The sequence below is a fragment of the Scyliorhinus torazame genome, chromosome 4 (assembly GCF_047496885.1).
Source record: "Scyliorhinus torazame isolate Kashiwa2021f chromosome 4, sScyTor2.1, whole genome shotgun sequence".
NCBI lineage: Eukaryota > Metazoa > Chordata > Chondrichthyes > Carcharhiniformes > Scyliorhinidae > Scyliorhinus > Scyliorhinus torazame.
The window spans coordinates 80,553,392-80,566,076 of NC_092710.1; the positions used below are offsets into that span (position 1 = coordinate 80,553,392).

Genomic DNA, 12,685 nt, shown 5'->3' on the forward strand with positions numbered 1-12,685 from the left:
AAAAATCTCACTTCGGAGTGTCAGCCGAAATTTTCTGTGCTCTAATTTCTGAGAGTGAATTGTACCGACAAACCACTGACTACGACAAAAGAGGGACGGGAGAGATAGATAGAGAGAGAGAGCGAGTTGGCTATTACATCCTGTCGAGACCAGTGAGTTCAGTAAAGCTGTGCCAGACAATTTTGCACAGACAAATAGATCGATATCTGAACACATTCTGTTCACACCTGCAGTACCTCTGATAACTGCTCAGTCGAAACTCTCCCAGCTTTCAAACATACTGCAGGTCACTGGAATACCTGTGGGCGGTGAGGCACGGTTGCTGGGGAGATGGCCTCCAGTTGCTGCGACAACAAAGGGTAAACAATTCCGAAGAAAGGCATCCGAGAGACAGAGAGAGAGAGAGAGAGGGGGAGAGAGAGACAGAGAGAGAGAGAGAAGGAGAGAGAGAGGGAGAGACAGAGGAAGGGACTGAAGGAGGGAGAGAGAGAGCCAGAGATAGAGACAGAGAGGGGAAGGGAGAGAGAGATAGACAGAGAGAGGGAGCGAGAGAGAGATAGACAGAGAGAAGGAGAAAGAGACAGAGAAAGAGAGACATAGGAAGGGACTGAAGGAGGGCGGGAGAGAGCCAGAGACAGAGAGAGAGAGACAGAGAGAGAAGGGGAAGGGAGAGAGAGACAGTGAGATCAGAGAGGGGGAGATGTTGAGGGAGAGAGACTGACAGAGAGGCAGCAAGTAGAGCGAAATACACAAACACACAGAGAGGCGGAAAGCGTGAGAGACAGAGGAAGAGGGACTGATAGAGACAGCGAAAGTTGAGACAGCAAACGAGAGCGAGTCAGGGAGGGAGGGAGAGAGCCGGAGAGGTAGGTAGATAAAGAGAAAGAGCGACAAGAGTTCCAAAGACAGACAGAGAGTTACGAAGAGGGGGCGAGAGACCGACACAGAGAGAGAGAGACAAACTGTGAGAGTAGAGAGAGAGAGAGAGACAAAGAGACAGACAAACTGAGTAGAGAGAGAGACAGAGAGAGACAGACAAACTGAGTAGAGAGAGAGACAGACAAACTGAGTAGAGAGAGAGAGACAGACAAACTGAGTAGAGAGAGAGAGACAGAGAGAGACAGAGAAATTGCGAGAGTAGAGAGACCGACAGAGAGACAGACAAACTGAGTAGAGAGAGAGAGACAGACAGATTGCGAGAGTAGAGACCGACAGAGAGACAGACAAACTGAGTAGAGAGAGACAGACAAAGTGAGTAGAGAGAGAGAGACAGAGAGAGACAGAGAAATTGCGAGAGTAGAGAGACCGGCAGAGAGACAGACAAACTGAGGAGAGAGAGAGACAGACAAACTGAGTAGAGAGAGAGAGACAGAGAGAGACAGAGAAATTGCGAGAGTAGAGAGACCGACAGAGAGACAGACAAACTGAGTAGAGAGAGAGAGACAGAGAAATTGCGAGAGTACAGAGAGAGACAGAGAGAGACAGACAAACTGAGTAGAGAGAGAGACAGACAAACTGTGGGAGTAGAGAGACCGACAGAGAGAGAGAGAGACACACAGACGGGAAGAGTGAAAGTGTAAACAAGACAGGGGACTGGCAAGAAAATGGCACGCAGCTTCCATGCCAATCAGGTAGCTCGGGCACCCTCATCACTGCCCTCACATCTCTACTCCCAACAAACCATACCCTCGCCACCCATCGACAAGGGCAGAGGGGATGCAAAGGCTTGAAGCTCGACTTGCTCACAGGCTGGGGCCTTGAGTGAGGCAGGGGATGACCGTGGGTGGGTGGGGGCACAGTTGAGCGAGGCTTACCTAAAATCAGAGGCTAAATGGTCCACCTCCATGACGGAGCATTACAAATATGAGGCCATGGTGTGGGAGAGGGGGTAGGGGAGGGGGTTTAAAGCACAGCCACTGGGAACACCAGGGTCCGTTCGGAGTCAGCGGGCCACTCAGTAAAATCTCCACCTCAACGTCACTGCCTTCCAAAGAGCTATGCGACTTGTGGGGGGGGCGCAGGTTGACAGAGGGCCCGGGAAGATTGTGCACGGAGCTTCAATTAAACATGGTGTCCTCATTCCCCTCTCCGCAGTATGAAAACGCCTACAACAACACCCGCATGTCCAGCTGGTGTGTACCCAAGGCCAAGGACCGCACAGCCAAGGTGAGAAGCTCCAGCAATCACCCTGCTCAAACTGACAAGCCGGCACTGAGTGCAAAGGCCAGGAGGATGGGCACCGTGCTCAATTCTCTCCCCTCTCTCTCCACAGATGCCGAAAATGCGAGAGGGTTCGAGTTACTACATTGCCGATGACCGTGGGTACCTGAAACCTGGGGTCCCCAGGTCAAAGGTGAGAACATCTCTCTGTGCAATCAATCCGCCTGTACCTGTCCTGGGAGTGTTTGATGGGGACAGTGTAGAGGGAGCTTTACTCTGTATCTAACCCCGTGCTGTACCTGTCCTGGGAATGTTTGATGGGGACAGTGTCGAGGGAGCTTTACTCTGTATCTATCCCCGTGCTGTACCTGTCCTGGGAGTGTTTGATGGGGACAGTGTCGAGGGAGCTTTACTCTGTATCTATCCCCGTGCTGTACCTGTCCTGGGAGTGTTTGATGGGGACAGTGTAGAGGGAGCTTTACTCTGTATCTATCCCCGTGCTGTACTTGTCCTGGGAGTGTTTGATGGGGACAGTGTAGAGGGAGCTTTACTCTGTATCTATCCCCGTGCTGTACCTGTCCTGGGAGTGTTTGATAGGGACAGTGTAGAGGGAGCTTTACTCTGTATCTAACCCCGTGCTGTAGCTGTCCTGGGAGTGTTTGATGGGGACAGTGTAGAGGGAGCTTTACTCTGTATCTATCCCCGTGCTGTACCTGTCCTGGGAGTGTTTGATGGGGACAGTGTAGAGGGAGCTTTACTCTGTATCTATCCCCGTGCTGTACTTGTCCTGGGAGTGTTTGATGGGGACAGTGTAGAGGGAGCTTTACTCTGTATCTATCCCCGTGCTGTACCTGTCCTGGGAGTGTTTGATAGGGACAGTGTAGAGGGAGCTTTACTCTGTATCTAACCCCGTGCTGTAGCTGTCCTGGGAGTGTTTGATGGGGACAGTGTAGAGGGAGTTTTACTCTGTATCTAACGCCGTGCTGTACCTGTCCTGGGAGTGTTTGATAGGGACAGTGTAGAAGGAGCAGTACTCTGTATCTAACCCCGTGCTGTATCCGTCCTGGGAGTGTTTGATAGGGACAGTGTAGAGGGAGTTTTACTCTGTATCTAAACCCGTGCTGTACCTGTCCTGGGAGTGTTTGATAGGGACAGTGTAGAAGGAGCAGTACTCTGTATCTAACCCCATGCTGTACCTGTCCAGGGAGTGTTTGATGGGGACAGTGTAGAGGGAGCTTTACTCTGTATCTAACCCCGTGCTGTACCTGTCCTGGGAGTGTTTGATGGGGACAGTGTAGCGGGAGCTTTACTCTGTATCTAACCCCGTGCTGTACCTGATCTGGGAGTGTTTGATGGGGACAGTGTAGCGGGAGCAGTACTCTGTATCTAACCCCATGCTGTACCTGTCCAGGGAGCGTTTGATGGGGACAGTGTAGAGGGAGCTTTACTCTGTATCTAACCCCGTGCTGTACCTGTCCTGGGAGTGTTTGATGGGGACAGTGTAGCGGGAGCAGTACTCTGTATCTAACACTGTGCTGTACCTGTCCTGGGAGTGTTTGAATGGGACAGTGTAGAGGGAGCTTTACCCTGTATCTAACCCTGTGCTGTACCTGTCCTGGGAGTGTTTGATGGGGACAGTGTAGCGGGAGCAGTACTCTGTATCTAACACTGTGCTGTACCTGTCCTGGGAGTGATTGATGGGGACAGTGTAGAGGGAGCTTTACTCTGTATCTAACCCCGTGCTGTACCTGTCTTGGGAGTGTTTGATGGGGACGGTGTAGAAGAGCTTTACTCTGTATCTAACCCCGTGCTGTACCTGTCCTGGGAGTGTTTGATGGGGACAGTTTAAGGGAGTTATACTCTGTAACTTACTCCATGCTGGACCTGTCCTGGGAGTGTTTGAAAGGAACAGTCTATTGGGAGATTTACTCTGTATCTAACCCACGTGCTGTACCTGTCCTGGGAGTGTTTGATGGGGACAGTGTAAGGGAGTTATACTCTGTATCTTACTCCATGCTGGACCTGTCCTGGGAGTGTTTGATGGGGACAGTGTAGAAGGAGCTTTACTCTGTATCTAACCCCGTGCTGTACCTGTCCTGGGAGTGTTTGATGGGGACAGTGTAAGGGAGTTATACTCTGTAACTTGCTCCATGCTGGACCTGTCCTGGGAGTGTTTGATGGGGACAGTGTAGAAGGAGCTTTACTCTGTCTCTAACCCCGTGCTGTACCTGTCCTGGGAGTGTTTGATGGGGACAGTGTAAGGGAGTTATACTCTGTATCTTACTCCATGCTGGACCTGTCCTGGGAGTGTTTGATGGGGACAGTGTAGAAGGAGCTTTACTCTGTCTCTAACCCCGTGCTGTACCTGTCCTGGGAGTGTTTGATGGGGACAGTGTAGAGGGAGCTTTACTCTGTATCTTACCCCATACTGCACCTGTCCTGGTAGTGTTGGATGGGGACAGTGTAGAGGGAGCTTTACTCTGTAAATCAGAGTTTTATCTAATCTGTATCTGTCGCGCACAATGACTTAGGAGAGACGAGAAGTGAAGAAGTCAATCCAGGCTTTATTAAGCGATGCTTGTCCCCAGCAGCTCAGCAACAGAATGAAGCTGCAGGGAGAAGCTCGGGTTCTTATACTCCGCCTTCAGGGCGGATCCAGAAGTCGGCAGATCCAACCAGGACCCGGGATCTGTCAGCCAATAGCATCTCGGCTTCACAGGTCCCACATGACCCCTAATACATACCACCACAGTATCTAACCCTGTGCAGTATCTGTCCTGGGAGTGTTTGATGGGGTCAGCGTAGTGGGAGCTTTACTCTGTTTCTTACTCCATACTGTACCTGTCCTGGTAGTGTTTGATGGGGACAGCGTAGAGGGAGCTTTACTCTGTATCTTACCCCATACTGTACCTGCCCTGGTAGTGTTTGATGGGGACAGTGTAGAGGGAGCTTTACTCTGCATCTTACCCCATACTGTACCTGTCCTGGGAGTGTTTGATGGGGACAGCGTAGTGGGAGCTTTACTCTGTATCTTACCCCATACTGTACCTGTCCTGGTTGTGTTTGATGGGGACAGTGTAGAGGGAGCTTTACTCTGTATCTAACCCCGTGCTGTACCTGTCCTGTGAGTGTTTGATGGGGGCAGTGCAGAGGGAGCTTTAATCTGTATGTAACCCCGTTCTGTACCTGTCCTGTGAGTGTTTGATGGGGACAGTGTAGAAGGAGCTTTACCCTGTATCTAACCCCGTGCTGTTCCTGTCCTTGGAGTGTTTGATGGGGACAGGGTAGAGGGAGCTTTACTCTGTATCTAACCCCGTGCTGTACCTGTCCTGGGAGTGTTTGATGGGGACAGTGTAAGGGAGTTATACTCTGTATCTTGCTCCATGCTGGACCTGTCCTGGGAGTGTTTGATAGGGACAGTCAATTGGGAGATTTACACTGTATCTAACCCCGTGCAGTATCTGTCCTGGGAGTGTTTGATGGGGACAGCGTAGTGGGAGCTTTACTCTGTATCTTACCCCATGCTGTACCTGTCCTGGGAGTGTTTGATGGGGACAGTGTAAGGGAGCTTTACTCTGTATCTAACCCCGTGCTGTACCTGTCCTGGGAGTGTTTGATGGGGACAGTGTAGAGGGAGCTTTACTCTGTATCTAACCCCGTGCTGTACCTGTCCTGGGAGTGTTTGATGGGGACAGTGTAGAGGGAGCTTTACTCTGTATCTAACCCCGTGCTGTACCTGTCCTGGGAGTGTTTAATGGGGACAGTGTGGAGGGAGCTTTACTCTGTATCATACCCCTTGCTGTACCTGTCCTGGGAGTGTTTGATGGGGACAGTGTAGATGGAGCTTTACTCTGTATCTAACTCCGTACTGTACCTGTCCTGGGAGAGTTTGATGGGGTCAGTGAAGAGGGAGCTTTACTCTGTATCTCACCCCGTGCTGTACCTGTCCTGGGAGTGTTTGATAGGGCTGGGAGTGTTTGATAGGGACAGTGTATTGGGAGATTTACACTGTATCAAACCCGTGCTGTACCTGTCCTGGGAGTGTTTGATGGGGGCAGTGCAGAGGGAGCTTTAATCTGTATCTAACCCCGCTCTGTACCTGTCCTGGGAGTGTTTGATGGGGACAGTGTAGAAGGAGCTTTACTCTGTATCTAACCCCGTGCTGTTCCTGTCTTGGGAGGGTTTGATGGGGACAGTGTAGAGGGAGCTTTACTCTGTATCTAACCCAGTGTTGTACCTGTCCTGGGAGTGTTTGATGGGGACAGTGTAAGGGAGTTATACTCTGAATCTTACACCATACTGCACCTGTCCTCGTAGTGTTGGATGGGGACAGTGTAGAGGGAACTTTACTCTGTAAAACATCTGTAGCGCACAATGACTTACGAGAGACGAGAAGTGAAGAAGTCAATCCAGGCTTTATTAAGCGATGCTTGTCCCCAGCAGCTCAGCAACAGAATGAAGCTGCAGGGAGAAGCTCGGGTTCTTATACTCCGCCTTCAGGGCGGAGCCAGAAGTCGGCAGATCCAACCAGGACCCGGGATCTGTCAGCCAATAGCATCTCGGCTTCACAGGTCCCACATGACCCCTAATACATACCACCACAGTATCTAACCCTGTGCAGTATCTGTCCTGGGAGTGTTTGATGGGGTCAGCGTAGTGGGAGCTTTACTCTTTATCTTACTCCATACTGTACCTGTCCTGGGAGTGATTGATGGGGACAGTGTAGAGGGAGCTTTACTCTGTATCTTACCCCATGCTGTACCTGTCCTGGGAGTGTTTGATGGGGACAGTGTAGAGGGAGCTTTACTCTGTATCTTACCCCATGCTGTACCTGTCCTGGGAGTGTTTGATGGGGACAGTGTAGCGGGAGCAGTACTCTGTATCTAACCCCATGCTGTACCTGTCCAGGGAGCGTTTGATGGGGACAGTGTAGAGGGAGCTTTATTCTGTATCTAACCCCGTGCTGTACCTGTCCTGGGAGTGTTTGATGGGGACAGTGTAGCGGGAGCAGTACTCTGTATCTAACACTGTGCTGTACCTGTCCTGGGAGTGTTTGAATGGGACAGTGTAGAGGGAGCTTTACCCTGTATCTAACCCTGTGCTGTACCTGTCCTGGGAGTGTTTGATGGGGACAGTGTAGCGGGAGTAGTACTCTGTATCTAACACTGTGCTGTACCTGTCCTGGGAGTGATTGATGGGGATAGTGTAGAGGGAGCTTTACTCTGTATCTAACCCCGTGCTGTACCTGTCTTGGGAGTGTTTGATGGGGACGGTGTAGAAGGAGCTTTACTCTGTATCTAACCCCGTGCTGTACCTGTCCTGGGAGTGTTTGATGGGGACAGTTTAAGGGAGTTATACTCTGTAACTTACTCCATGCTGGACCTGTCCTGGGAGTGTTTGAAAGGAACAGTCTATTGGGAGATTTACTCTGTATCTAACCCACGTGCTGTACCTGTCCTGGGAGTGTTTGATGGGGACAGTGTAGAAGGAGCTTTACTCTGTATCTAACCCTGTGCTGTACCTGTCCTGGGAGTGTTTGAATGGGACAGTGTAGAGGGAGCTTTACTCTCTATCTAACCCCGTGCTGTACCTGTCCTGGGAGTGTTTGATGGGGACAGTGTAGAAGGAGCTTTACTCTGTATCTAACCCCGTGCTGTACCTGTCCTGGGAGTGTTTGATGGGGACAGTGTAAGGGAGTTATACTCTGTATCTTACTCCATGCTGGACCTGTCCTGGGAGTGTTTGATGGGGACAGTGTAGAAGGAGCTTTACTCTGTATCTAACCCCGTGCTGTACCTGTCCTGGGAGTGTTTGATGGGGACAGTGTAAGGGAGTTATACTCTGTAACTTGCTCCATGCTGGACCTGTCCTGGGAGTGTTTGATGGGGACAGTGTAAGGGAGTTATACTCTGTAACTTGCTCCATGCTGGACCTGTCCTGGGAGTGTTTGATGGGGACAGTGTAAGGGAGTTATACTCTGTAACTTACTCCATGCTGTACCTGTCCTGGGAGTGTTTGATGGGGACAGTGCAGAGGGAGCTTTACTCTGTATCTAACCCCGTGCTGTACCTGTCCTGGGAGTGTTTGATGGGGACAGTGTAGAGGGAGCTTTACTCTGTATCTAACCCCGTGCTGTACCTGTCCTGGGAGTGTTTGATGGGGACAGTGTAAGGGAGTTATACTCTGTAACTTGCTCCATGCTGGACCTGTCCTGGGAGTGTTTGATGGGGACAGTGTAAGGGAGTTATACTCTGTAACTTACTCCATGCTGTACCTGTCCTGGGAGTGTTTGATGGGGACAGTGCAGAGGGAGCTTTACTCTGTATCTAACCCCGTGCTGTACCTGTCCTGGGAGTGTTTGATGGGGACAGTGTAGAGGGAGCTTTACTCTGTATCTAACCCCGTGCTGTACCTGTCCTGGGAGTGTTTGATAGGGACAGTGTATTGGGAGATTTACTTTGTATCAAACCCGTGCTGTACCTGTCCTGGGAGTGTTTAATGGGGACAGTATAAAGGGAGCTTTACTCTGTATCTTACCCCATACTGCACCTGTCCTGGTAGTGTTGGATGGGGACAGTGTAGAGGGAGCTTTACTCTGTAAATCAGAGTTTTATCTAATCTGTATCTGTCGCGCACAATGACTTAGGAGAGACGAGAAGTGAAGAAGTCAATCCAGGCTTTATTAAGCGATGCTTGTCCCCAGCAGCTCAGCAACAGAATGAAGCTGCAGGGAGAAGCTCGGGTTCTTATACTCCGCCTTCAGGGCGGATCCAGAAGTCGGCAGATCCAACCAGGACCCGGGATCTGTCAGCCAATAGCATCTCGGCTTCACAGGTCCCACATGACCCCTAATACATACCACCACAGTATCTAACCCTGTGCAGTATCTGTCCTGGGAGTGTTTGATGGGGTCAGCGTAGTGGGAGCTTTACTCTGTTTCTTACTCCATACTGTACCTGTCCTGGTAGTGTTTGATGGGGACAGTGTAGAGGGAGCTTTACTCTGTATCTTACCCCATACTGTACCTGCCCTGGTAGTGTTTGATGGGGACAGTGTAGAGGGAGCTTTACTCTGCATCTTACCCCATACTGTACCTGTCCTGGGAGTGTTTGATGGGGACAGCGTAGTGGGAGCTTTACTCTGTATCTTACCCCATACTGTACCTGTCCTGGTTGTGTTTGATGGGGACAGTGTAGAGGGAGCTTTACTCTGTATCTAACCCCGTGCTGTACCTGTCCTGGGAGTGTTTGATGGGGACAGGGTAGAGGGAGCTTTACTCTGTATCTAACCCCGTGCTGTACCTGTCCTGTGAGTGTTTGATGGGGACAGTGTAGAAGGAGCTTTACCCTGTATCTAACCCCGTGCTGTTCCTGTCCTGGGAGTGTTTGATGGGGACAGGGTAGAGGGAGCTTTACTCTGTATCTAACCCCGTGCTGTACCTGTCCTGGGAGTGTTTGATGGGGACAGTGTAAGGGAGTTATACTCTGTATCTTGCTCCATGCTGGACCTGTCCTGGGAGTGTTTGATAGGGACAGTCAATTGGGAGATTTACACTGTATCTAACCCCGTGCAGTATCTGTCCTGGGAGTGTTTGATGGGGACAGCGTAGTGGGAGCTTTACTCTGTATCTTACCCCATGCTGTACCTGTCCTGGGAGTGTTTGATGGGGACAGTGTAGATGGAGCTTTACTCTGTATCTAACTCCGTGCTGTACCTGTCCTGGGAGAGTTTGATGGGGTCAGTGAAGAGGGAGCTTTACTCTGTATCTTACCCCATGCTGCACCTCTCCTGGGAGTGTTTGATGGGGACAGTGCAGAGGGAGCTTTACTCTGTATCTAACCCCGTGCTGTACCTGTCCTGGGAGTGTTTGATAGGGCTGGGAGTGTTTGATAGGGACAGTGTATTGGGAGATTTACACTGTATCAAACCCGTGCTGTACCTGTCCTGGGAGTGTTTGATGGGGGCAGTGCAGAGGGAGCTTTAATCTGTATCTAACCCCGCTCTGTACCTGTCCTGGGAGTGTTTGATGGGGACAGTGTAGAAGGAGCTTTACTCTGTATCTAACCCCGTGCTGTTCCTGTCTTGGGAGTGTTTGATGGGGACAGTGTAGAGGGAGCTTTACTCTGTATCTAACCCCGTGCTGTACCTATCCTGGGAGGGTTTGATGGGGACAGTGTAGAGGGAGCTTGACTCTGTATCTAACCCCGTGCTGTACCTGTCCTGGGAGGGTTTGATGGGGACAGTGTAGAGGGAGCTTTACTCTGTATCTAACCCAGTGTTGTACCTGTCCTGGAAGTGTTTGATGGGGACAGTGTAAGGGAGTTATACTCTGTAACTTGCTCCATGCTGGACCTGTCCTGGGAGTGTTTGATGGGGACAGTGTAAGGGAGTTATACTCTGTAACTTACTCCATGCTGTACCTGTCCTGGGAGTGTTTGATGGGGACAGTGCAGAGGGAGCTTTACTCTGTATCTAACCCCGTGCTGTACCTGTCCTGGGAGTGTTTGATAGGGACAGTGTATTGGGAGATTTACTTTGTATCAAACCCGTGCTGTACCTGTCCTGGGAGTGTTTAATGGGGACAGTATAAAGGGAGCTTTACTCTGTATCTTACCCCATACTGCACCTGTCCTGGTAGTGTTGGATGGGGACAGTGTAGAGGGAGCTTTACTCTGTAAATCAGAGTTTTATCTAATCTGTATCTGTCGCGCACAATGACTTAGGAGAGACGAGAAGTGAAGACGTCGATCCAGGCTTTATTAAGCGATGCTTGTCCCCAGCAGCTCAGCAACAGAATGAAGCTGCAGGGAGAAGCTCGGGTTCTTATACTCCGCCTTCAGGGCGGATCCAGAAGTCGGCAGATCCAACCAGGACCCGGGATCTGTCAGCCAATAGCATCTCGGCTTCACAGGTCCCACATGACCCCTAATACATACCACCACAGTATCTAACCCTGTGCAGTATCTGTCCTGGGAGTGTTTGATGGGGTCAGCGTAGTGGGAGCTTTACTCTGTTTCTTACTCCATACTGTACCTGTCCTGGTAGTGTTTGATGGGGACAGTGTAGAGGGAGCTTTACTCTGTATCTTACCCCATACTGTACCTGCCCTGGTAGTGTTTGATGGGGACAGTGTAGAGGGAGCTTTACTCTGCATCTTACCCCATACTGTACCTGTCCTGGGAGTGTTTGATGGGGACAGCGTAGTGGGAGCTTTACTCTGTATCTTACCCCATACTGTACCTGTCCTGGTTGTGTTTGATGGGGACAGTGTAGAGGGAGCTTTACCCTGTATCTAACCCCGTGCTGTTCCTGTCCTGGGAGTGTTTGATGGGGACAGGGTAGAGGGAGCTTTACTCTGTATCTAACCCCGTGCTGTACCTGTCCTGTGAGTGTTTGATGGGGACAGTGTAGAAGGAGCTTTACCCTGTATCTAACCCCGTGCTGTTCCTGTCCTGGGAGTGTTTGATGGGGACAGGGTAGAGGGAGCTTTACTCTGTATCTAACCCCGTGCTGTACCTGTCCTGGGAGTGTTTGATGGGGACAGTGTAAGGGAGTTATACTCTGTATCTTGCTCCATGCTGGACCTGTCCTGGGAGTGTTTGATAGGGACAGTCAATTGGGAGATTTACACTGTATCTAACCCCGTGCAGTATCTGTCCTGGGAGTGTTTGATGGGGACAGCGTAGTGGGAGCTTTACTCTGTATCTTACCCCATGCTGTACCTGTCCTGGGAGTGTTTGATGGGGACAGTGTAGATGGAGCTTTACTCTGTATCTAACTCCGTGCTGTACCTGTCCTGGGAGAGTTTGATGGGGTCAGTGAAGAGGGAGCTTTACTCTGTATCTTACCCCATGCTGCACCTCTCCTGGGAGTGTTTGATGGGGACAGTGCAGAGGGAGCTTTACTCTGTATCTAACCCCGTGCTGTACCTGTCCTGGGAGTGTTTGATAGGGCTGGGAGTGTTTGATAGGGACAGTGTATTGGGAGATTTACACTGTATCAAACCCGTGCTGTACCTGTCCTGGGAGTGTTTGATGGGGGCAGTGCAGAGGGAGCTTTAATCTGTATCTAACCCCGCTCTGTACCTGTCCTGGGAGTGTTTGATGGGGACAGTGTAGAAGGAGCTTTACTCTGTATCTAACCCCGTGCTGTTCCTGTCTTGGGAGTGTTTGATGGGGACAGTGTAGAGGGAGCTTTACTCTGTATCTAACCCCGTGCTGTACCTATCCTGGGAGGGTTTGATGGGGACAGTGTAGAGGGAGCTTGACTCTGTATCTAACCCCGTGCTGTACCTGTCCTGGGAGGGTTTGATGGGGACAGTGTAGAGGGAGCTTTACTCTGTATCTAACCCAGTGTTGTACCTGTCCTGGAAGTGTTTGATGGGGACAGTGTAAGGGAGTTATACTCTGAATCTTATACCATACTGCACCTGTCCTCGTAGTGTTGGATGGGGACAGTGTAGAGGGAACTTTACTCTGTAAAACATCTGTAGCGCACAATGACTTACGAGAGACGAGAAGTGAAG

General features: G+C 50.7%; 1 protein-coding gene across 1 annotated transcript in view; it reads left to right on the forward strand.

The window, feature by feature from the left end:
- Positions 1-400: 400 nt before the first annotated feature.
- The window catches only part of cfap126 (cilia and flagella associated protein 126), a 49,886-nt gene continuing 37,601 nt past the window's right edge, over positions 401-12,685 (forward strand). Inside the window, exons 1-3 of the mRNA XM_072500515.1 lie at positions 401-1,631; positions 2,095-2,166; positions 2,273-2,353. Coding sequence (XP_072356616.1) covers positions 1,605-1,631; positions 2,095-2,166; positions 2,273-2,353 — 180 coding nt within the window. The 5' untranslated portion in view covers positions 401-1,604. The remainder of the gene's footprint in view (positions 1,632-2,094; positions 2,167-2,272; positions 2,354-12,685) is intronic.